Here is a 24,450-nt window from a genome sequence, read left to right as displayed (position 1 = left end):
CCCATCCTTCCCTCCTTGTTAGCTTCAAAAGAACCAAGGTTCCTGCCTCTCTGGCTGCATCTCCCACCCACCATGCCCACAGTGCCCTGTTCCACCCCACCTGACTGAAAACACACCCCTGTGAAGCCCAGGAAGAACCTCCTTGCCCATGAGGACCCCTGACTACGGCAGCATCAGGATCCCTGGACCCCCAGTGGCCTCAGTCTGGGCCTGCCACCCAGACTGCGCGACCTTGAACAGCTGTGATGTGCCGCCGGTTTGGTAGTGGGACTGGACCTCCCTTGGGGAAGAAATGGAAGGGATGCCCCACAAACCGGCCCCTCTTTGGCCTCAGGGCTGCCAGCTCCTCCTGCAGGCGCCTTCCCTGGCCACACCTGGCCACACCCCCTCCTCCCACCTTCGCCTCCAATGGCTTGTGTGTGGTTTCCCCAGGGTCCCCACCGCAGGTTGGTCTGGGCTTCTGCTCTGCCCTCCCTCCCCCAGGCACCAGCTCTGCTTCCCCCGAAGCAGGTGCTCTGTGAAAGATTCGCAGAACAGATGGATGGGTAGATGGAGGAACACCAAAAAATATTTGAACAGAGCTCGGAAGCTTCCCCAGCACTCCCTTTTGAGAGCATTACCTAAAATGACCTTTCCCAGCAGCCTGCAAAGGGGTCACTCTGCAGTCCACAGGCCTTAGGACCTGAGATTGCTGCTGAACCATGGCCTGCTTTTGGAGCCTGTGATATTCCTGGGACTCTGTGACCCAGCTCTACTGGATTCCCCTGGGACCCCTCCACCTGGGCCTACCTTCCCCTACCACCCCCAATACCCCAGGCCTCCCACAGGCCTCTTACTACTGCTTTCCACAAATATTTCTCAAATGTACATCACACCTGCCCTCTCCTTAGGCTAGCCCCTAAGGACCCCTACTCTGGTGTGGTTTCCAGTTCCTTCTGGCTGTGTGAAGAGTCCTCTTCCTGAAGCTTCTGCCCACCTTCCTCTCTCAGTCTCTCACCTTCCCTGAAGCCTCCTGTCTCCCAGTCTCCTGCCTGCTTCTCCCATCCCAGCCAGCTCACGCCCTACCTTAACATGACCACTTCATACCTTGCTGAATTAAAATGGGAGCTTCTCGGGGGAAGGTGAGGGGAAGACAGTGTGGACTCTGCACACCCCAGGCTGAGAGCCCAGCTAGCCTCGGCTCTGTGAAACCAGCATTTCCTAGTCCTCAGGCCCATTCCTTATGTCCCCTTGTACTAGAAAACCTCATACTTCCCTGCAGGTTGTCCTGGATTCTCCCACTTGGGTGAGTTGGGGCTCCAAGGGCCTTGTGAATCCTACTCTTGGGGAAAGAGGGGCTTCCAGGCTGGCCTGCCATGGGAGCTCTGCAGTGTCATCAAGCAGCCCCCTCCCCACACTCCGCCCCTATGGCCTTGGCTCTGTTGTAGACTCCTGGTTTACATCCTTTCCAAGTATTATGGAATAATCCTCCCATGCAAAACAAAAATAAACAAACACAACGAAAAAGACCGACCTGCAGATTCCAACATTATTACACATATATTTCTGGGTGTTTTTTTTTTTGAGACAGAGTCTCGCTCTGTCGCCCAGGCTGGAGTGCAGAGGCGCGATCTTGGCTTACTGCAACTTCCATCTGCTGGGTTCAAGTGATTCTCTTGCCTCAGTCTCCCAAGTAGCTGAGATTACACATGTCCGCCACTACACCTGGCTAATTTTTGTATTTTTAATAGGGACAGGGTTTCACCATATTGGCCAGGCTGGTCTCAAACTCCTGACCTCAAGTGATCCACCTGCCTTGCCTTCCCAAAGTGTTGGGATTATAGGTGTGAGCCACTGCACCTGGCCTATATATTTCTAATAACTGTTGATGGCCAAAAGTTGCAATCAAACCTGAATCTGCTGGCTGGTTGATCTACTGAGAAGTGAATTAAAGTGGGGAGTCCTAAAAAATGACACACATTGTAGTTCATTTTCACTTTACTCAGATAAACATACATTCATATGTCTGTCAACTTTTAGAGACACAAACTCTTCCTGAAGTACAGTGGCAGGTTCTGGGGTGATACCACTTCTTGCTTGAATCATAGCACACCTTGCATGACACCTCGTTTACTTTTTCCAACACAAGTGAGGTGGCAAAGTAACTGGAATCTGAACTTTAGGCTGTTATGACTCCCTGTCCCCAAACTCATAGTTGTCTTGCCCACACCAAACCTATCCATGACTTTTATTGAGGCTTTACAAAGCATCCACTTTCATTTCCACAGAAGCCCTCCATACAGTCACAGCCCATCAGTTGACACAATATTCCAGGCTGTGATTACAATGAGTGTAACCAGCATAAACAGGTTTTGGACAATCACAACAGACTCAAAGGGATGCATGCGGAAGGGCAAGGGGGTTCTAGAGAGTGCCCACTCCCTGGAGGGCCCACCCTGCACTGACACAGGCCAGCATGCTTTACAGTGAGAAGGGAGAGCACCCATTAACCCAGTGAGTGCTGATGACAGAGGTAAAAAGGGTTTTGTACGCCAAGATTTCTGCAAGGCTTGTAAATGACTCTGCATTTCATTTATCACAATAGCTTTTGCAATGTCTGAAAAATGATAGCACGTGCACATGCAAGACATCACTGATCCGTGGTTTGGGGACATGTGACCCTGTGTTTGTGGGCTCTTTGCAGGCACTCCACAGTAACCAACCACTGGTTGGCCCAGGCCACCGGGCTGGCTTCCCCACACTCTCCTCACAACCTGAACAGAGTCAAGGCAAATGAGGCTTCCCCTGAGGTCAGCTGGGCCCAGCCACAACCCAGCTGTAAGCCTGGCACCTGCAGATCTGCAGTGGGTCTCCCCTTAGAAGCAGGCCCTCCTTTCTTTGCCTCCTCAAAGCTCTCTGCCTATCCTGAAGCCACAGTCTGAGCAGATGGGAGGAAGGACTGGGGTTAGTGTTCAGTGTCCCCACCCTGCAGACAACCCCAGGCTCTGCCCCGGCTGGGCCTCCCAGTGTCCTTCTGCTAAAGGAAGGGGAAATGAGATGACCAGGGAGGTCATTCCCTGTAACCCTGTGCCATCCTGGCTCTTGACATGCTCAGCCACCTGTCCTGTCTTTTGGCCCACAGCCACCATAGCTGACCAGACAAGGGGTGATAGTGTCGCCTGAGGAACACTGACTCAGGAGGAAATCAAGCCAGGTATTTCTCTGGGCCAGGAGTAAATAAATAAATATGCAAAGGTTCTGCCTATGGAGGGGAGGGTGGCTATGACAGCAGAGAAGAGGTGGGGCCTTTATTAAGAGCCAAATCTAAGAGGTTGCTGCCTTGGAGACAGCGGTACCCCCAGGCTCCTGGATCCCCAGTTTCCCCAGGGAAGGAAACTGCTGACTCCATCAGACCCCTCGCTTGAGTGGAGAATCCGATTTCACCTTCTGGGTCTCTGAGGCCCTGCAACCTCCTGCCCCCTGCCTCAATGTGTGGCATCCCACAACCCCATCCCCTATACTGGGGACTTAGGGGCATCATGGCCACTATATGGCCAGCATGCCTTCCCTGGGTCCCTTTCCTTCAGAACTGAGGCCGGCACCTCAGGTTGTGGCTGGGCCCAGCTGGCTTCAGGAGAACCTCAATTGCCTTGACTCCGTCCAGAATTCCACCACTCACTCCCTCCAGCCAGCCCCAGCCTCTCATCTGTTTTGCAGCAGTATGACTTCTTTGGTCTTGCTGTCCCCAGCCCCCTCTACCCTGAGCTTCATCAACAGCTGGGGGATCCTTATAAAAACGTGGCAGAGTGTGTCTCACTTGTGCTTGAAACCTTCTCATGCTTGCCAACCACAGGGCAGACCCCGAGTCAAAGTCCCGCCAGGGGAGCAGGGCTCAGCAATGCCCGACCTCTCTGACTCCCACCCTCATGCTCTCCCCGACCGCCCTGCCATGCTGCCTCTAGCTCCCTCTCCAGCACCATCCCTCACTCTTAACTCAGGGCCTCTGCACTGGCTGTTCCTTCCTCCTGGAAAGCTCTTTGTCCAGAAAGCCAAGTGGCCCTCCACGCCCCCTCCTCATCCAATAGCTCAGATGTCCCCTCCTTGGGAGGCCTCCCTGCCCATCCTGTTTACAACGAAAATGACCCCCATACTCTCACACAGCCACACCATGTGTGCTGTCTTGCCCTAAGCACGGTCCCTTTTTAGCATACTATATAACTCACTTAGAGTGTTTATCGACCCCCGCCTTTCCCACTGTGCCGCCTTTCCCACTGTGCCATAGGGCAGGGGCTGTTGGTCTGTTCATTCACTGATGTGTCCCATGTGCCTGGGATACATGGACCTGGCACCAAGCAGGTGCCAATAAATCAATCTCAGTCCCTTGTAGTGACTGAGTGAGAGATCCATCAACATGGCTCATGGAAGGGATAGTCGGGGACTTCTGGGAGGTCTTCTGGAAAAGCCCGTGGCCTTCCCTGGGTGGACATGGGTAGATGTACAGGCCCCTCCCACCTGGACTTGGCCGATCCTGATGCTGCCCCACTATTGAGCCTTCAGGCCCAGGAGCCAGAATGTCCCCTCACCTTGTAAGCCATTTGGGGCTGGGCTTCTGTTGTTGCCCCTGCAAGTGTGCTCCCACCCCACACATCCACTGCATGGTCCCTCAGCCCTCTTAGAAGCCCTGGTCCTCATCCTCCGCTTTCCTTCTGTGCCAGTGACAGGGATAATTCTCCAAACCCTGGCCCACCCAGAGCCTGGGGCTGCAGCCATCCACTGTGGTCCCTGAGGACTGCAGTGGCCACACCCTCCACACCTCTTCTATCCATTCCACGCCATCCTGGGAGGAGGGAGAGCCCCAGAATAGCCAGTGTGGCAAGACGAACACACTGGAGACTGAGGCCAAGCACTCTGGGAGCCACAGCAGAGACAGGGGTGCCAGTGTGGTCAGGAGGATCCCTGGAGGAGGTGGGCAGTGTTGGGGGGACAAGGGCAGCCCCACCAGTGCCTCTGAGTTCCAGCCATGGGGTGGGGCCAGTCTGGGCATGTCTGTGCTTGCACGCGTGGTGTTATCATAGAGGAAATCAATGCCTGGCACTGGCCCAGTGTTTAAGGGAAATGAATAGATTTTGGCCGAGGACAAAGAGAGTTTGATTAATCAGAAATTGGATAATGGAGGCAACACTCTAATTATTTTTCTTCCCAGCATTTTATCGAGAAATATGTTTGCACAGCATATCAGAGGTAACGGAGCGGGTGAGGGGGTGACCACGCTGGAGGAAAGCCCAGCTCGGGGACAGGCCACCCATACCCGCCTTCACCAGCAGGGGTCCTGGTAGCTACTCCACAGGGCCACAGGAAGCAAGAGGGGTGGGTGGGGCTGGCCTGAGGACACATGCAGCTGGGGCAGCTAAGGCCAGAGTGGAGAGGACATGCCATGCAGAGCTAGGCAGGAGGAGGCATGAGGGCCAAGCCCTTATGGTAGAGTTGCTCCTCCCCTGGCCTGGCCACAGTTAGGAGTAGGGCCACAGTCACACTAGCGTGGGAGTACAAGAGTAGAGGTGGGGTATCACCAGTTCATGGGGGTCAGGGCGTGCTGGAGCCAGGGTCTTCAGGAGGCCCCTCTTGGCAGCTTAGAAGGTTTTCCCATCTTCACCCCTGGGGAAGCCTGGTAAGCTGTTCCATAGCCAACGTCAGCCAGGACAACTGGGCCCCACAGACACAGAGCCTGGGACACATGCCTCAGCCCTCCTTGGTCACCTTGCCCCCTCCTCCCTTGCTGACCCTACTCCTGCAACACCTGGAGTTGAAACCACACAGTTTAGCACCTTGTTTCCATGGTCATCCAGCCTCCCAATTCCAGAAAGGCTTTTAGGGGCTCCCTGCTGGAACAGAGATCAGCACCAGGTGTACACCCAAGAGAAGGTTCCTGGCCTTGTAGAGCGGTTGACTCTCTGCCACTCATTCACTTATTCATTCATTCAGTGTACAGAAAGAGGTTGCCATGGACCAAGCATGGGGTTGGATCCTGAGGTCACTGCAGGGAGTTGAACATCAAATGAGAAGAAACAGTCAGCAAACAATGACCTGCGCTGCTCATGGGACTCAGGAAGAGGGAGGCGAGTCCTTCCCAATAAGGGGTCAACACCGGTGTCCCTAAGGAAAGGGTATGTAAGGAGAGACAGGGTGGGTTAAAGCCGCTAGGTAGGAGGGAGACACAGTGGTGAGGTTCACCAGTCACTGGCAAGCTCGTCTAAATCCTGCCTCCCATGCCTGCTGCAGACATCACTAATCAGCCATGATTCTTTCCCTCTGGGCTGCAGCACAGCCTTAGAATCCTCTTCAGCACAGTGTGCTTTAGGCAGCCACTCCAGAGTTGAGATAAGCAAGGAAACTATCTGTACCCTTGACCCAGCTCAGAGCTTCCAACTCAAAGACAAGGAAACCAAGGCCCAGAGAGTGGAAAGCATTCACAGGGTCACCATCACAGGCAGAGTTGGACTTCCACCCAGGCCTGGTGCCATCCCTTGCCCTGAGCTCCTCTGCTGGCCTGAGAGGCCACTCCCTGATCTTGGGGCACCGGGGCCACCTGGAAAGGCCACTCTACCATCACCTTATTCCTTTACTATCATCAGGGTCTTGGCTCACCCCCTTAAGACAGTTTTCCACAGACATGCCTCTGCAGGTCATCACCCGTGAATCCCTGTGTCTGACCAAGGCCCTACAGAGTCACAACGCATCACGGAGTAGCCTGGCGTCAGCCCAAGGCATCTGTCCACCTGCCTTTGGCTTGAGAATGACCCACAGTTGGGCCTGATGGGGCCCAGGTGGTAGTATCCACCTGAGGGTCATTTGTGTTTGGTGGCCAGACCTGAGGCCCAAAGACACATCTCTGAGGACCCAAAAGCACAACCGCTTAGGAGCAGAGGGTTGAGCTGGAACAGGGGTTCTGCAGCGTGAGAGCATACAGACCAGCCCCAGGGCAAAAGGGGCTGGAGAGGGCCACTCAGGTGTGCCTGTCTGCAAATGTCCACTCCCTCCACAGTGATTCCCTGGGCACCGGTTCTCAATGGTGACTCAGCAACGTCCCTGCCCTCATGGAGCATACATAAACACACATGACGAATGAATCAAACAGGGAGCAGGTCATGCTGTGGTGAGTGCTAAGGGGGAAAAAGATAGCAGCAGGAAAGGGCACAGGAAACGTGGTCAGGAACACGGCCCTGTCCTAGTTAGAGGTCCCACCAGCCCTGTCTGGAGCAGGGGCCACAGCCTAAGAGCCAGCCCTAATTGCCATGTCAGCCCCCAGCACAGCCGGCCCTGCTGGTCCTCCTCAGCCACCCTTCCTATGACCAACCAGGGTGAAAGGGCCATGCTGCCCAGATGCGGGGCTGTCCAGACCTACTAAGGCACTGGACACATGAGGCCCACTGTCCACACCTCAAAGGAACTTGTCCTCCATGACTCATAAGGCAGACCTCACAAAGGGGTTCAGGGAGCCCTGTCCTAGCAGTTCTCCATCCCAGGGGCCAGCGGTCTCCTAAAAGGTTTGCTCTGACCATGGCCCCCATGGCCACGAGAAGCCTGGTTGAGCCCTCAGGGACAGGGTGTGTTTCTGGTTGGAGGCTGCTAGAAGGAACACCCCCGGGCTTAACACTATTTGTAAGGCCCCTCCCTGCACTGTGGCTTTTAACAGTCTCGCTTCTTAGCACTTTTTGATGGATTCTCCAGGGACGTCTCTAAAAGAGAGTTATACCTTAATTTAGAAGCAAATAACTCAAAACTCTGTGATGTGGCAGGTTCCTTTGGAAAAGAGATGAATGCAAAGAAGCCACTGCTGTGTGAAGCTGTGGCCATGCTAGTCCAGGGCCTGCCGATGGGACCATCTAGACCTCAACGTCGAGGTGTGCCTCCTGCTGCCTCTTGCCCATGGGGCCAGGGGTCAGGGGCCAGGGGCTACTGAGGGTCCACAGACCAAGAGGCAAGAAGCAACACATTCACTTTGGGCTCCCTGGGCCAAGGGGCCAAGGTGAAATTCACAGGCTGAGCCTGACTGACTCCAGTGGCCCTGAGAACCCAACGCAACACAGCCGCCCACTCAAGGAAGGGAGGAGAAATGTGGGGAGTGGGCAGCAGGCAGGTTGCAGCCCACCCTCCAGGCCTTCCTTCTCCACAGGGGCCACCATAGCCCCAGTATTATCCTCTAGGTCCCCGTGACCAGCGAGCTTCCTGGGCACTCACTTGGGCATCCACATGGTTTTAATGCTCTGCTGTCACTGTTTCAAACTGCATAATTTTAGTTTTACTTTTGTAGAGACAGGGTCTTACTATGTTGCTCAGGCTAGTCTCAAACTCCTGGCTTCAAGTGATCCTCCTACCTCAGTCTCCCAGTGTTGGATTACAGGTGTGGGCCATCATGTCAGGCCCTTAATCATTTGCAAACAGGGCCCCAAAAATAATGTGGCTAATTGTGCCCGCGTTGCTCAGTCCCCAGGCATGCCCCACCTGCTTGATACAGGGACCTGCCTTCTGGGACCCACCCTTTTCCAGCTTCCCGAGCCACCACTGTGACTGTGCTTCCACCTTACTTGCTTGCCAATCCTCAATCTCTCTTTCTGGATGCTTCTCAACTCATCCTCTCTGCAGTGGAGGCTCTGGGGCCCAGCTCAGCCTCTTCTGATCCTACCTACCCTTGATCCCTAAGTGACCTCACGTGGTCCCCAGCCTCCTACACACCTCAGTGCCAAGGGCTCCAGGTTGCCACCTCCAGCCTCACTCTCCCTCTGGCCACCACATGTGCCCATCAATGGCTCCCTAGGTCTCAGAGCCACCTCCTAATTCCCCACCTCTCAAGAATGGGTCTTTCTGCATCTTGCTTTTCAGCCAATACCAGCTCTGTCCGTCTACTGGCTCATACCAAAGCTGCAGCTATGCTTTAAAAGGTGCAGCTTTTAAAAACAAATCTCCCACCTGCATTTCTCAGGGCCTCCAGAGCTCCCACCCCTGAGTCAGAGCCTCTCTGCCCAGAATGTTGCAATAGGCCCTGATAGCCCCCAGTATTGCCCCACCTTAGCCTATTCTCCCACCTCAGCAGAGATCTTTTCAAAGTGTAGATTAGCTCCAGTCTCTTCTCTGCTCCAACCCTGCCAAGGTCTTCCAATCTCCTTGGAGCCTGCTGAGTCCGGTAGGACCTGGCCCTGAGACCCCACCCACACCCCTACACTGGGTGCCAGCCACTCTGGTAGGGCCTCCAGGGGCCAGGGAGTGTCTGCTCAGTGCCTTTGCACCTGCTGTCCCTTCCCTGCTCAGCCACACCACTCACCCAGCACTTCTCCAAGGCACTGCATCAGCCCTCCCTACCCCCATCCCTTGCCCTCTACCTTCTGCTTTAGTGTTCTTCACAGTGTGGCACTCAGTTACACATGTGTTACTGTCAGTCCCTGCCCGTCTGATGTGAGTGCTGTGAGTGGATGCCATGTCCCTGCTGTACCCCTGCACCTGGCACAGTGCCTGGCATGCAGCAGGCACTGGTAAATGTTGGCTGAACAAATGAATGGATGAATCGTGTGAAGTTCTGCTCCTCGGGCTCAGTCCAGAGGGCTGATGTCTCCTCCTACGTGCTCCAGGATCTGTCAAGTGGTCCCTGCTGGTTCACTCCTGTGAAGAGCCTCCCTTGCCGGTGTTTGCACAAAGGAGCCAAATGCATGGGGTAGGGCTGGGGGCCTAGTGTGGGGACAAGGCAGGGCACTCTTGGCTTTGGGTATGGATGAGGACAATGAGGCTCAGAGAAAAAAGGGCTGGACTTAGGGTGTTGGGGCCAGGGCCTGACCCCAGGTCTTCTGCCGCCTGGACTGGAATTCGCACCTCACCACCACGGGGCCACAAGAGTCTGGGTGCTCCCATGTCCCTCCCCATTCTGCCCAGGCTGCAGCACAGCCTCTGCTCTGGGTTTTTGCCTGGGGCTGACCCTTGGCATCTGCACTGACGCCTCTGTCCATTTTGCTTTGTGCTCCTTCCAGCCAAGCACAGTGCTCACAGGTGCTCAGGGGCTTGGCTACCCCAGGTTTCCTTCCTGGAGAGTTCGGGAGAGCAGCATGCTGACCTGCCTCCTCCAGTGCTCCTGCACATGGGCCATGGTGAGCAGCAGCGAGAGCGCCTTTGCTGCCACACACCAACTTAAGTCTTCTGAGGCTAGTGTGGGACAGATAGCACAGGGCTGCCTTCGTTGCCTCCAGGAAAGAAGCTGCACACATGTGTTCACACACAAGATGACTAAATTCAGCATTCCTAAATTGCTATATTCAGCATTTCTGTCCAACCAGCCTCTCTGCAGGGATCCTGGGCAGCCTTGTCAAGTCCATCCAGTTACCTGCAAATTCCTGGAACTGTCCTAGAAGCTCCTGAGGTCCAGACTGAAGCACTTTTCCTCCTGAGACTCTAGAAAACAAAAGGCCTAAGAGGCTGGGGACAGAGGAAGAATCCATTCCCTATGTCCCAAATCCACAGTCCCATGCCAGGCCCCTGCAACAGTCCAGGTGACAGGCAGAGTACAGCAGCTCACCCTGCTCAGCACATACAGCACAGACCGCACACCCCACGAGGGCAGGCCCTGTTCTCGCTGCACCAACCTGGGCCTTGGCCAAAGCCAAATGTGTGTTGGACAGGGAGGGTAGGCACACTACAAAGATGAGTAACGAGCAGCCCCTTCAGAGGGAGAGCAAAAACATCCCCAGAAATGAGGGAGCAGACCGAGGGCAGAAAGTGACACCAGCTTTTGAGGGGGAGAAATTACATCTTATTCACCACCTGTCTCAGAAAATCAATGTCTGTTAGAGGAACACACAGAAAGACTTTTAAACCAGATGCTAGCATCTCCTCATTCCGAGAGAATGAGGCTTGCTCAAGGTGCATATTATATTCAAGCACCGCCAGGCCATCCACACCCCCACTGCACCCCCTAGATGGATGCTCCCAGGCTGCCGCGATTACTGCTCTCAGACGTCCACAGCCCAGAGGCACAGAGGCACCAGCTAAGCATCATCCCCAGAAACAGGCAACTCCATCCGAATAGGGGGCTGCCTGGGTGGTTACCAACGCCCTGGCTTGAAGGGAGAAGTGGCTGGAAGTGCAGCCCCAGGCTACAAGGAGCCTTCCCCAGTCTTTAAAGCTAGCTTTTCCCCAGGCCCACCCCAGCTCATGGGGTCATGGAACTGCTTCACTTTTACAGACGAGGAAGCTGTGGTCTCCACCACAGCCACAGCTAACCAGCAGTGGGGTCATTCTACTTCCCAGCTCCCTTAGCCCCTACCAGACTTTCCCGCCATACCTCCTACTCCTCCCCAGGCATGTCCAGTGCTCCTGTCAGACCTAACTGCCCAAGTGCCTCGGCCCATTCTCCTCTCTGTCCTCAATGTCCACCCTAGCTGTGCCCATGTCCTTCAAGCTCCAGTTCAAATGTCATATTGCCCACAGGCTTGCCAGATCCCCAGCTCAGGGCACCTCTCTGAGGTCCCTCCCAAGGCCCCTGTACCTGCACAAGGCTGGGTTTGACCGAGTGGAGACGTCTTCCCCTATGGGGTGGGGAATCAGTCCTGGGAGGGCAGACCTAGTTCACTCCCACCCGGTACACCCCAGCACCAGGCCCTGGGGGAGTGAGCACTCAGTAAATATTTGTTTAATTGAATTTGGCCAAGGAGCCTTCTCCAGAGAGCTCAATCCCCAGGGCAGGGAAATCACTTGGGCAGAAAGGAGCCGGTCGGGGGCTCAGCTTTTGCCCCAAGCAACACAGTCCTTTCTACCAGGCGGGTCCCTCAACCCCAACACGGACTCCGGGGAACGCTGGTCTTGCTTGGCATCATCCTCTTGTCTCAGTAACAGGAGCCCTAATTCTCGGCCTAGGCCGAATCCTGCCATCATCACTCAGAAAGGCTCAGCACCGCCCTAAAGGCAGAGCCCCCTCGGATCGTCCGCAGGATACGGAGCGCCAGCCCTGAGGCCCTCACTCCCCTCCCCCAAACACCCCCACCGCCTTTTAAGGGAAAAAATATTGAGCCAGGAACATATTACAATCGCAGCGGGTCGATACTCATCTCTTGCTCTAAATGCCTGAGGAACCTGCTCGCTGCAAGAGCAGTGACCGAGAACTGCGAGCCGTCTGTCTCCGGGCCCCGGTCCTCGGGCCCAGGCCTCTGGGGCCCTTTCCTCGGTTTAGGGCAAGGCCCTGCGTCGGCTAAGGCCGCCCCTCCCTGATCTCCCCTAGGGAGACCCGCCTCAGCGCCGCTCCCGCAGGTCGCCCGGCCCGCCCGGGCTCCGCACCAGCTGCTGCTCGGGGGCGCCCGGCGGCCCCTCGCGGCATCCCCGGCGCCCTCTGTCCACCCTCCCGGGCCCGCAGCCGCCCCCTCCCGCGGGGTCCTCGGCTTGGCGGCGCCACCCTCTCCCAGCACCTGCCCGACCGGAGGCCGCCCCCTGCCCACCTCGCAGACGTCCCCGCCCTTGCTATCCCCCATCCCTGCCGGGCATCCCTGACGCTGCGCCCCGGCGGATCCGGGGCACAAAGGCCCGGGAGGAGTCCCGAGTGGGGGCGAGGTGGACGCCCCGGCCGTGCCCCCGACCCCCGAGGCTCTGCGGCGCGCGCCCGGCCGCGGGTCGACTCACTCACCTCCGGGCCGCGGCACCGAGCATCTGCTGAGCTGCTCAGGGCAGGGCGGGGCGGGGCGGGGCGGCGAGCGCGGGGCCGCGGCGCCCTCGTTCCGTACGACGCGGGCGGCGGCGCCCACGCGGGGACGTGACCGGACCGCGGGCGGCGCACACGCTCTGGCCGGCCTGGCTCCCTCCGCCCGCCCTCCCGCGCCGCCCGCAGCCCGCCGCCCGCCCGCAGGTCCGCCCGCCCCGCGCCGCGCCGCCGCCGGCAGGGGGCGGAGTCGCGAGCGCAGCCCGTTGCTAGGGCAACCGCGGGCCGGGGGTGCCGCGCGCCCGCCGGGCACCACGCGCCGGGCCCCTCCGCCCTGCCACAAGCGCTGGCCCTCTGTCCATTGGGCAAAGGCGGCTGACGGACGGGCCAGCAGCCCAATGGGGATGGACGGGGGCGGGGTCGCGGCTCCGCGCGCGCCGCAATTCCGCACGCGCTTCCCGCGCCGGCGTCCCAGAGACTCTGCTGCCCTGAGGCCTGGTAGCCGAGCCAGCGGGGCCACCTCGGCCTGAGGGCAGCCTTGGCCCTGGCCTCTTTTACCTCAGCCAGTCCCAGCTCACCTTCTCTCTACTCGGGTTCAAACCCAGCTCGGCCTCTTGTGAGCTCTGCGTCCTTGGGCAACTGACTGACCTCTCCCAGCCTTTCTGTAAAGTGGAGCTAGAGGCACCTGCTTCACTGGATTGTCTCACCACTCCTTCCCCGAACTCGTGAAAGGCCTATGCAGACCCTAAAGATTTACACCGGTGAGGTTTGTGCAGCGATGGGAGGGGGCGTTAGTCATCTCTGCTGCTCTCCCCCTACAGCGTGTAGGGGCTCTTTGGCGTCCCTAGCAAGCCTAGCCCACGGAAAGGTGGCCTTGGGAGGGAAGGGAGGGAGAAGGGCCCAGGAGCTGGCCCCCAGCCCAGACAAGCGGGAGGGAGCCAGTTTAGTTAAGGCCATTGGCGCCTTTGGGAAGCTCGTAGAAGGCACCAGACCCTTAGCAAAATGCAGCTGAACACAGGCTGCAAAACTCTGCTTTGAATTTCAGAGCCTATCTGTGGACCTCAGGGCCAGGAGCCCCTCAGTTCCATGCTTAAAAGACTCTCAAGCCAGAGGGCCAAGACATGAATGCTGCTCTCTGCCTTCATCTTTGTAACCTGAAGCTTTGTGTATCCTAGAGCATCCCTGGCAAAGTGCAGATGCCTTCCCAGCCTACACCTTCCTTATCACCTTACACCTTTGTGGTCAGTTTATGTGGATCATGCCATTCTTTGAGCAGAAGCCCTGGAACTGACCACAGCAGAGGTTGATAGAGTGGTCCCTCCATCCCAACTCTGGGGGGGAGAGGCAGGGGCATGTGCCTGACTTTGCCAGCTGGACACTGTGGCATCTCAGCATCATTCCATAACCTTTCTGGGAATGTTTCCTCTGCTGTGAGATGGAGACCATTGCATTACGTACCCGCAGGGTCGTGGGCCACCTGCGAAGGTGCTGCCTAAACTGTCAGGAACAGGACATATATTTGTTACGGGCATCATGGAGGCAAACCTAGTGCTCGCTGGAGGTGGTTAGTGAGGACCAAGGGAATTCAGCCAATGGCTTAGGGGCTACTCTTTGTGTTTGCCCTCCACATCACCAGGCTGTGTCAGGCTGGACATCTCCCCAGGAGGACCACACAGAGACCAGCTGTGCTACCCTGGCTGAGCCTCCATTTCCTCTTCTGTCAAAAGGGGATGTAACAGACTGCAGTCCGAGGGTGATTCTGAGGGTTAATGTACATAGGAAATGCACATTAGCATGTCTTAGGATAGCCAGAGGCTGTTTCTACTGCAGAGTCAGGGGGTCAGAGCTGAGTTGTTTGCAGCGGTAAGCCCACATGCAAGAGTGGGATGGCCCTTTCCAGTAATCCAGGCATAGAGGCTAGGCTGTGGAGGGGTCCACTGGGGCTGGCTGCCACCTCCCTGACTTGACCCTGGTGACCACCTCAAAGTAAGAGAGGGGCATCTCACCTGGCATCAAACCAGTATCATATTCACACAGCAGTCACTTACAGATAGCCTCCTTCACCAGGGTATAGTTGTAGACACAGTTCTAGAATTCAGACTGCCCCTTTTCTGGCAGACTCTCCACCTGTAGCGCAGGGGCAGAAAGGAAACAAGGATTGGTCATTACAGTAATGTGAGGCTATCTGAGGAGACCCTGGGGTTCTAGGGGCATGTGGAGTGGGGGAGCATTGGGCATTGGGCCAGCTTCCCAAAGGAAGAGATGCTTGGAATGAGGCCATAGTAGGAGTGGAAGTGGCCAGTGACGTAGGGTGGGAGAGAAGTGAGTTCCAAGGCAGGGAGGGTACAGGACATGAAGGAGCGTGAGGCCAGAAAGAACCCAGAGAAGGGCCGGGCGCGGTGGCTAACGCCTGTAATCCCAGCACTTTGGGAGGCCGAGGTGGGCAGATCACGAGGTCAAGAGATTGAGACCATCCTGGCCAACATGGTGAAACCCCGTCTCTACTAAAAATACAAAAAATTGCTGGGCATGGTGGCACGTGCCTGTGGTCCCAGCTACTCGGGAGGCTGAGGCTGAAGAATCGCTTGAACCCAGGAGGCGGAGGTTGCAGTAAGCCGAGATTGCGCTACTGCACTGCAGCCTGGCGACAGAGCAAGACTCCGTCTCAGGAAAAAAGAAAAAAAAAAAGAACCCAGAGAAGACCAGTGTGGCTGGGGCCAGTGCCAATGCACAGATGCCAGCTAGGGACAGTAGACTGGGGATGTTGGCCTAAGAACCACTAGAGAGTTTTAACGTTAGTATTTTAAATTTAAGAAGGAAGAGGAGAAGTTTTTGTTTTCTATTTACAGTAGGCACGCTCCCACAGACAATGTGAGTTGTCCTATAATCAAATAACAAAAACATCAGTTAGTCCATAGGAAATGGGAATGAGCACAGAAGTCCGTCTGTGAGGCCAAGTTCAGTGTAGGGTCCGCTGTGGCTGTGAGATGGCAGGGAGACCAAGAGCATGTTGGGAGACAGTGGCGGGGCATTATCAGGGCCCAGGGAGATGAGAGAAGGGGAGAGGGCGGGGACCACTGGAGGAAGAGGTGGTGCTTACCAAAAAGATGGAGGAGCAGTTGGAGAGGTCAGGAACCCACAGAATGGAGAGCACCGGAGCCACGGGAAGAGAGCAGGTGGTGAAGGAAGAAGCTGTTAATCATGCTCCCAGCTACTGGGAAGCCGAGAAAGCTGAGAACAGAGAAGCACCCCTTGGAGCAAAGGCAGGCCCAGTGGGCATCAGTGGGCCGTGAGTTCAGTGCACAGGGACACGCAAGGCTAAAGCTGGACAGGTGGGTCACCTGCAGCAAGGCGGGCCCCAGATGCCATATGTGGATGTGCAGTCCCCTGGCAGGAAAGGAAGGGTGTGGCTGTGACCAGAACCTGGGCACTGATACTGTCCTGAGCCCTCATTGGCTGGGAGACAACAGCTGGGGCTTTGCAGTAGCCAGAGGAAGGGGGCCATGGTGACAGCCCACTCAGCGCTTCCCCAACCCAGCAAGCACAGCTGGCTGAGGAGTGGCCCCTAAACATGGTTATCAGTGCCAGCACCCACCCCCACCGCCTGCCACAAAGAAAATGACCCAACCCCCACCACTGGGGTTCCATGCCATGGGCATTTGTGACCCCTTAATCGCAATAGATCTCTTTGGCTCATCAACCACTGAACCCGTACATATCAGCCAGGCCAGATCAGGTTGCCCAGCCAGGCGAGCCCAAACACACACCTTTGTTCCCCTGCTGTTCTGTACTCTCCTCCACCTCCATGAGACCCAGCTTCCCTGGGGCCTCTCTTTGTGCACCTCCAGAGTCTGTTGGACCTTGGAATTCCTGGTCTACACACGTCAACCTGTTCTATAATGACCTGTCCCCAGCTGACTCTTCCACTAGTTTTCCCACTTCCCGGGGGTGGGGTGGGCATGTGTTGCTTGTCTCTAAACCATGGATGGCCCAGAGCCTGGCCTGCTCTGCTGCCACCCCATCCTGGCTGGTTCTCCGTGCCCCACCTGTTCTACCACCCCCACAACTACCCCCACCCCCAGTGGACTCTCAGGCTGCCACCCAATTGGGTGGGTTTCCCAGATTGTTTCCCTGGGGTCTGCGTGCCCCACCCCCCTTTGAGCAAACCATCGCAGATCTGGGTTAGTTATAAATAGCCAGGCCCTAGACTCTTCTTTTAGCTGAAAAGAAGCAAAGTGAACGAGCAGAAAGGCACGCCCGGCACGCGTTTTATTTTTAATCTCCCTCTGTCTCAAAACGAACCCCAGTCCCCGTGCTGAGCATTTCTAGGAGCAGAAGTCCAAAACAAATGACTGAGAAAACCCAAGGAGCTGAGGGCCCTGCTTGGCTTTGCCACCATCTGCTGTGTGACCTTGGGTATTCAAGTTGCCTCTCTGGCCCTCACTTTCCTCATCAAGGAGAGGTGGGCAATGGAGGTGATCACCTTGAATATTGACTTTTCTGACCTCAACTCTCTGTCCCTCCCGCAGCTGTGCCCCCCACTCAGGCCGCAGCTCTAGCAGTGACACCTGTCCCAGGGATTTCCTGGGAAGCTCAGATAGTTGCAAATGAGGCCACAGTCTAGCCCTGATTTGAAAACTAACAACTTCCTCACCCCCAGGTCTTTGCTCAGGTGTCCCTGTCCCAGAACCTTGACCATCCATCTGCCAGCAAAATTCGTAGAAGGTCAAATTGTCACCTCCCTGCTGTGAGCTGGAAGAGGGTCATCCAGGTCACCGCTGAGTTGGATCCATAGCCAGGAATGGGTAGGGAGACCATGGGCAGAACCTGAGGGGGAAGCAGAGCAAGAGCAGGAGGCCAGGTATGTGGCCTGGGCAAAGCAGGGAACTGAGCAAGAGAGAGGATCCGACCCCCAGGAGAGGTGGTGGAGGCTCTGCACTGACAGGCTCTGCGAGGCTTGGACTGTGCAGCATTTGTCTTGTATCCCACCCCTCAGCCCCCTGCAGGCCCTTGCTTGTAGCTGGGACTCGGTGAAATTTAGGAGATTCTTGCCACCCTAGGCCCACATGTTCTGGGCACACAGGGACAGACCCTTATGTGGATGAGGAAACCATGGCACGTGGAACACATTTTCATCCACAACCCCCTGCCAGGTAGGCTCATTTAGGTGATAAGCAAACTAGGCTCAGAGAGGTTAAGTAACTCATCCAAGGTCACACAGCTTGGAAAGGATATGTTTAGAATGAGACCTAGGCTTTTTTTTGAAATCTGTGTGTATTAAATAAAAAAGCCCAACACACTAGAAGTAACAAGAACCCGCTTTTCCTGGGGAATCGGAGCCCAGGGAACAAATGAGGCAGAGCTACCTGCTCCATCTGACACCCCAGTGAGAAGCTGGCCAGGGGCACTGGGAGCCACCGGACACCAGGGGACCTGGGGGATGGGGCACTGGGAGCCACTGGACATTATGAGACATGGGTGGCAGTAAGAGCCACTCAGCACCCTGCTTTGCCTCTCTACCCCATTACCCTGGGCACCTGCCATTTGATGTCCTCAGGGAGTGAGGGAAGAAGGCTGGGGTGATGTCTTCAAAGAAGAAGTCCCTGGTACTAATTGGCACTTGGAGACCTTTAGGCTAATTAACCTGTTTATTTCTCTCTCTAGAGTAAATGTAAATTGGAGGGTTTAGCTGGGGAGGGCAGAAGAAAGAGGTGTCTGCTGGTGGCCACCTCCCTAGGGCCTGTAGATGGCTTTGCAGTGGGCAGTGGGCTGCAGGGAGTCTGGGGAGAGGCCCGGCTGCAGGGCAGTGGTGAGGGCAGCCGTGTGCCGTAGGAAAGGGCACTCTGCACACATTCTCTGTGCTCCTCATCTCAGTGACTCAGGAGGGCTGTTCTGTCCACTGTCCTGGGCTCTTTGGGATGCCACTTGTGCCTGGGTTCTGGGTTCTCTAGGCAGCCACTTGCTGAAATTTCTCAGGAGGGAAGGGAGCTGGGAGGAGTCAGGTGGGGCTTGTTTATGGGGAGTCTTGCCTTACTGTGCTTCTTCCAGTACCTGCACCCCAGCTGTGACATGTGGAGCCCCCTTCCCACAGAGCCCCAGGTCCCTTCAAGACCCCTTGGCCAGAGCCTCTGGCTTCCCATCACCTTCAGTTGGGGCACAGCGCCTTTTGGTGTGTGAGACACTGGCCCACACTCTAGGTGTCCGTCTCAGAGTCGAACTCAAGCTCTGCTCAAGGTCCGGTCAGACCAGTGTGGGATCTCCAGCGGCTTTGAAATATTTTGGTGGATGGGAAAGGGGTGCTTGGCTGGCTCCCCTACTTGGGGCAGGAGGAGGGAAGAGTAGAGGTCTCCTGGTTTACCTGGGCCCCGCAGGAGTGAGCTGCCTGCTCTCTGAGGGGTGGCTGCTGCCTTTTGGGCCGCTGTGTGCCTCCCATGGGGGATACCCCCTGAGACACCAGCGACCAAAGACTGGCCCTTCCTGGATCCTCTGTGCCTCCACCCTCAGGCTCTGATGTGGCTGTCACTGCAGCCACCTGACCCCTGGCCAGGCGGGACGTATGTGTGTGTGTGTGGGGCGGGGGGGCACTTGCAAGTCCTCTTGTCAGACCCACTCACTGGCTCTGCAAGACCCTCCCTGAGCCCTGCAGGCCAACTGGCATGGGTGGGTGGGTGGCTGGCCTGCCCTCAGCATCATTTCCTGTCCTGTAGGGGCTGAAGAGATCATCAGCAAAGGTCTGATCTCCCCGCTGGTATGGAAGCTGCAGGGGGAAGTGGAGGAGGAGTTCCAGGAGCTCATCCTAGACACTCTGGTCCTCTGCCTGCGGGAAGATGCCACCGAGGCCCTGAACAGCAACGTGGTGCCCATCCTGAAGCAGAAGCTCATCAGCACCGACGAGAACATCCGAAGCAAGGCTGCCCGTGCGCTCCTTAATGTCAGGTGAGGCCTGGCCTAGGCTGGGTTTCCGCCAAGGCTGGGAGAAAGCACTGGAGCTGGGCTGCTCCAGGGCTCAAGGGCGGCCACCCTGGACCTGCTTCCCCTTGCCTGCTTGTGGCTGGGGGCAGGAGGGAGCTGGGAGGGAGGATGACCTTCCCCCCTAGGGTGACCACCATCCTGTTGACCTGGGAGGGTCCTGTATCCCAGGACACCTCTCAGCCTAGACAAAGCACTCCCTCCCCATGAGGGAGGCTAGCACGGGAGAAGCACTGGTGATGATCATGACCAGTGCCAAATTGGGCACTCCCTCCCCATGAGGAAGGCCAGCACGGGAGAAGCACTCGTGATGATCATGACACCCAGTGGTCACTGAGTGGCTCCTGTGTGCCAGGCATTGTCTGCAAACCTCACATTTAGGTAACCCTCCAGGGAGGCAATGTCTCCCTTCACAGGTGAGGGAACGGAGACAGAGTCTTGTCTCTCACCCCAGGTCACACAGGATCACGGTCTACCTCTTGGCCTGTAAACTGAACACAAAACCTCAAAGCTGTAGGGGCGGGGTGCAGTATGTGTTCCCACACTGGGCCTCTCTTCATGAGGATGGGCTGGCTACTGACCGCCAGAGTCCCCGCCTTAACTGTGGCTATGTCTCTTTCGTGGAGACCTCTTGCCTTCCCTAAGTCCTGGCTACTCTTCCTTCTGAGAGTCTCACTAGAGGCCCAGGCCAGTATTTCTGCAAATGTGGCCCCGACCCGGACCCCCAGGAGGGCTGTGAAAATGCAGATTCCCGGGCCCCATCCCAGCCTCATCATTCTTAGGTCTGCTCAGAGGTCCCCTTTCCATGGAACCAAGAGAGTGGCTCTCCAGGAGAGAGCTCTCTGTTTGAAACTGCAACCTCCCTGCCATCCGCATCCTTCTGTGTCCACTGTGACCACCATCCCTGCCGTTACTTTGTGTATCATCCCTGAGGGGAGCTCCTGAGGACAGGGCTTTCCTCTGTTTGCTGCTCTAGACCCAGGGTTTGCAGTGGAGGAGCTTTGGCCCCCAGTTGAGAATTATCTGGCCCGAAAGAGCACTGAGCTGGAGAAACCCAGGTCGGCTCAGCGTCTCGCTGTGTGAATGAATCGGGGGAATCCCTGCATGTGGGGCCCAGGACTCTGCATCTTTGATTATGGGCCTCAGGGTTGAGGCCCACTGTCCTGAAAGCTCCACAGCCTCCCAATGTCACAGCTAGTGGCTGGCCAACCCCATTTCCCAATCTGTGTTCCCAGGGAACACCTGTGTCTTTGAGGTCATTAAGAGCTCTACAAAAATGAGTGTTCTTTGGTGGCTACATTTGGGAAAGGTTGATTAAACTAAGTGACACGGATCTTTGCACTGTGACACTCCTGCAGGGCTTGTGAACAGTGTTTCCTGGCCCAGGGAGCCCTTTCTCTTTAGGGGACAGAATTGACCCTCTCACAGGAAAGTTTTGGGGAGTCCATAACCCTCATTTCTACAACTGCATTTAATCCAGAGTAAGTGGCCTAAAGGTCACCTGGTCTGAGTCCTCAGCTGCAGTTGCCTAGTGCCCAGCAGCCACTGCTGTCAGGGGCAGCTTGGCTCATCACTGGCAGCTCTGGCTCTTAGGCGGAGTCAACACGAGTCTCCCTGTGGTTGACACCCCTGGGTCTTGCTCTTCCCCATTTTGGGGCCACAGAGAACATGCCCTGTTTCTTTTCTGTGTGCTGGCTCAGAATGAGGCCCTGTCACCCCCTGGCCTTCACTGGCAGCATGCCACGTTCACACCAGTGCTCCTCTGCACCCCAGCATCTCCACCATGACCACCTGGGGTAGTCCCAACACAATTCTTTTGTGTCTCTCTGGGGCACTCCTGGGCCGTGCCCGCCTTCTCCCTTCCAAGCAGAGCCCCTCTCTGTTCCCTCTCTGCTCCAGCATATCTCATGTGGGCAAGAAACAGGTGTGTCAGTTTGACGTCATCCCCATCCTGGTGCATCTACTGAAAGACCCGGTGGAGCATGTGAGGTGTAACGCTGCTGGTGCCTTGATGTTCGCCATGGTGATCACTGAAGGTGAGGTGGTGGGGGGTGCCGCAGGGAGGGAGACCCCAGCAGGCTAGCAGCCATGATGAACTTTCTGTGTTCGGGGGCTGGGTATTGTCCCCCAAGCCCTACACTTTGCAAAAAACCCTCCCCTTGGCCTATCACTGATGTCCTTCCAAGGTCTGGTCCAAGGCTCAGCCCTCCCTCTTCTCCCCAGGACAGTGGCCCCTCATCGGTCACTCACAGTCGGACCTCTGTGCCTTCACACCAGTCTGTTCCCTGGGCCTGGAATTCCCCCCTCCTACCCAGGCCCCTCATGAGCTGTGATTCAGGGGTTGATTAGTTTGCCATCCATGATTCCGTTATCCTGAGGTCTGAGCAAATCTGGAGGCTTTGACTCTATGGTGTTTATTCATCATAATTATTTTTCTTAAACTGGGGGAAGGGGCAAATACAGAATTATCTCCCCGAAGGACTCCCAGCCAGTCAGGCTTTCCTCTGAGTCACCCAACCCTGGGCTAACGGGAGAACCCTGGACTGTTTCTACACCTGGCAATCTGGGGCATGGCACTCCCAGGACCCCTGAAAGCGTCTGACTTTCCTTCTGGCCCCCACACACCCACCAGCTTGGGGCCCTGTGCTTCCTTTGAGTTCCACGGAGGACCATCTGTGCTTGGATTTGCAATCAGCCTCCCACACCTGACCCTAATGCTGCTTGAAGCAGATGGGAAGAGGTTGGGGCCTTTTTGGAGTCTGCAGTCCCTTCTTTTACTGGTATAGTCAGGATGCTGACTGCATGGTGGTGGGGACTCCCCCTGCATGTTTATCTTGGGGCAGCCTCAGCCCAGTGTCCTTCTTGGTCCAGCCTTCCTGCAGGAGTGCTTGGAGAGCCACGGGGCTCAAGACACAAGATGCTGGGACCCAGGGGGATGAGGCCATTTATTCCCAAGCTGGCACTCCAGCTGAGGGTCCCGGAGCTCCTGCCATGTGCCAGGCCCTGGGAGGCAGTGATGAAGGATGTGGAGGAGAAGTTCAGCATGGGTGGGGCACACACAGGGGACAGGCCTCCTCTGGTTAGGGCTTGGGATCAACCCCAAGGACAATGGGAGTTGGCAGGGCCCAGGCTGAGAGGTTCCACCAGCAAAGGGGAAAGTCTGCTGGGCACTGCAGGAGAGTAGGGCCGGCAAGGACAACAGGAAGGGGCAGTGAAGGGTTGTGGAGGGCATCTCCAGGGAACCATGTGTGTTTTGTGCAGAGTAGGTGTATAAGAAATATTGGCAAGATAAATGAACTATTGGGTTTCCTTTTTTTAAGAGCCAGGGTCTCATTATGTCACTGAGGTTGGAGTGCAATGTCATGATCACTGTAGCCTCAAACTCCCAGGCTCTAATGATCCTCCCACCTCAACATCCTGAGTAGCTGAGACTATAGGCACCTGTCACCACATCTGGCTAATTTTTAAATTTTTGTAGAGATGAAATCTCATTATGTTGCCCAGGCTGCTTTTGAACTCCTGGGCAGGAACAAGGGTGGATGGAGAGGAGCCAGTTGGGGCTGGAAAGGCAGGAGATGAAGGGGCCAGGCCCAGGCTGGACTCAGCGAGGGTACAAGAGCCCTGAGGGTGAGAGCATGTTGGTGGGGGCATAAACCAGGCATAAATCCCTTGAGACTGTACAAGGAGGAGGGTCAGGAGAGGGATAGGGTGAGATGGGATGAGAAGAGGGTCCCTTGGGCTGTTAGGAATGCCCTGTATTGGTGATTTGCAGGGAAGTATGCGGCCCTGGAGGCAGAAGCCATCAGCCCGCTTCTGGAGCTACTGCACTCCCCCATGTCCGTAGCGCGCCTGTACGCCACCAAGGCCCTCACCATGCTGGCGGAGGCTCCCGAGGGCCGCAAGGTCCTGCAGGCACACGTGCCCACCTTCCGTGCCATGGAGGTGGAGCCTCATGAAAAGCCTCACATGTCCGAAGCCTTACAGCGGGCGGCCCGGATTGCTGTCAGTGTCATCGAGTTCAAACCCTGAGCCCCTCATCCACCTGTGTGTGTGAATAAATGCGCTCAGTCTCTTTATCTGGTATTCAAATGGCACTTCCTGTTCCTGGAGTACAGTCACATCTTCTCTCACTCTCTTGCCAAAGGGGAAATGCCAGGCCCAGAAGCACTGGGTCCTGGGTGGCACAAGCTGAACTCAGTGCTGGGGATGGGTGGGAGGTAGCCTTGGAGTTGTGCTCTCTGCTGGGGCCGAGAGTCCCCCTGAGAAGGTAGAGAGCAGGGCTGAGCCCTCCAGGGACAAGGCTGGGGCAGGGACAAGGCTGGGGGAAGGAGGGAACCCAGATGCACCAGCCACCACCCAGGTTTCAGAAGATGGAGTGACTGACCCCTGGGATGTGACTGGGTGTGGCCCTGCTCAGCCAGGTCTGCCCCTTCCCTGCCCTGGGTTATGAGAAGGAAGGTGATAGGAGAAACCCGATGCGGGTTCTTCATGGAAAGGGTGACTCAGTCATAAGAGGCTCCCTCAGGGATGAGTGCTCAGGATAGGGGTAGGTTCTGGTTTTCTTGTTAAGATCTTACCCCAAACAGCTGCATTCTTCTCCAAAGTAAAGAAGTCACTCAAGTAGCCTCCAGGCTGGCCTGAAGCCCATGCCACCCAGATCCCCTCTTCCTTGGATGTATGTGGCCCTCAGGGCAGCCCTCTGGTGAGCCTTCTGCCTATGCCTTCATCTGTGCTTTTCCCTGCAGTGAAAGTGACAAGGAGGCTGTGGGCTTAGGCAAGGACAGAAAGGTGGGCTGAGAGAAGGAGGAGGGAGAAGCCCAGCTGCAGGGGCTCTG

At 56.4% G+C, this 24,450-nt stretch overlaps 2 protein-coding genes across 2 annotated transcripts in view; one reads left to right on the top strand and one right to left on the bottom strand.

Moving 5' to 3' along the window:
* Positions 1 to 12,686, bottom strand: part of GNAZ (G protein subunit alpha z) — a 53,730-nt gene extending 41,044 nt beyond the window's left edge. Inside the window, exon 1 of the mRNA XM_064371911.1 lies at positions 12,635 to 12,686. The gene's annotated coding sequence lies outside the window, so the exon portion shown is untranslated. The remainder of the gene's footprint in view (positions 1 to 12,634) is intronic.
* The window catches only part of RSPH14 (radial spoke head 14 homolog), an 80,076-nt gene extending 56,385 nt beyond the window's left edge, over positions 1 to 23,691 (top strand). The window contains exons 5-7 of the mRNA XM_021666328.2: positions 19,354 to 19,582; positions 21,515 to 21,651; positions 23,388 to 23,691. Coding sequence (XP_021522003.2) covers positions 19,354 to 19,582; positions 21,515 to 21,651; positions 23,388 to 23,644 — 623 coding nt within the window. The 3' untranslated portion in view covers positions 23,645 to 23,691. The remainder of the gene's footprint in view (positions 1 to 19,353; positions 19,583 to 21,514; positions 21,652 to 23,387) is intronic.
* The last annotated feature ends 759 nt before the right edge of the window (positions 23,692 to 24,450 follow it).

The sequence above is a fragment of the Aotus nancymaae genome, unplaced genomic scaffold (assembly GCF_030222135.1).
Source record: "Aotus nancymaae isolate 86718 unplaced genomic scaffold, 86718_ANA_hifiasm-v0.15.2.pri h1tg000210l, whole genome shotgun sequence".
Lineage (NCBI taxonomy): Eukaryota > Metazoa > Chordata > Mammalia > Primates > Aotidae > Aotus > Aotus nancymaae.
Note: the sequence above shows the minus strand (reverse complement) of the source record. Positions and strands in the feature narration are given on the sequence as shown.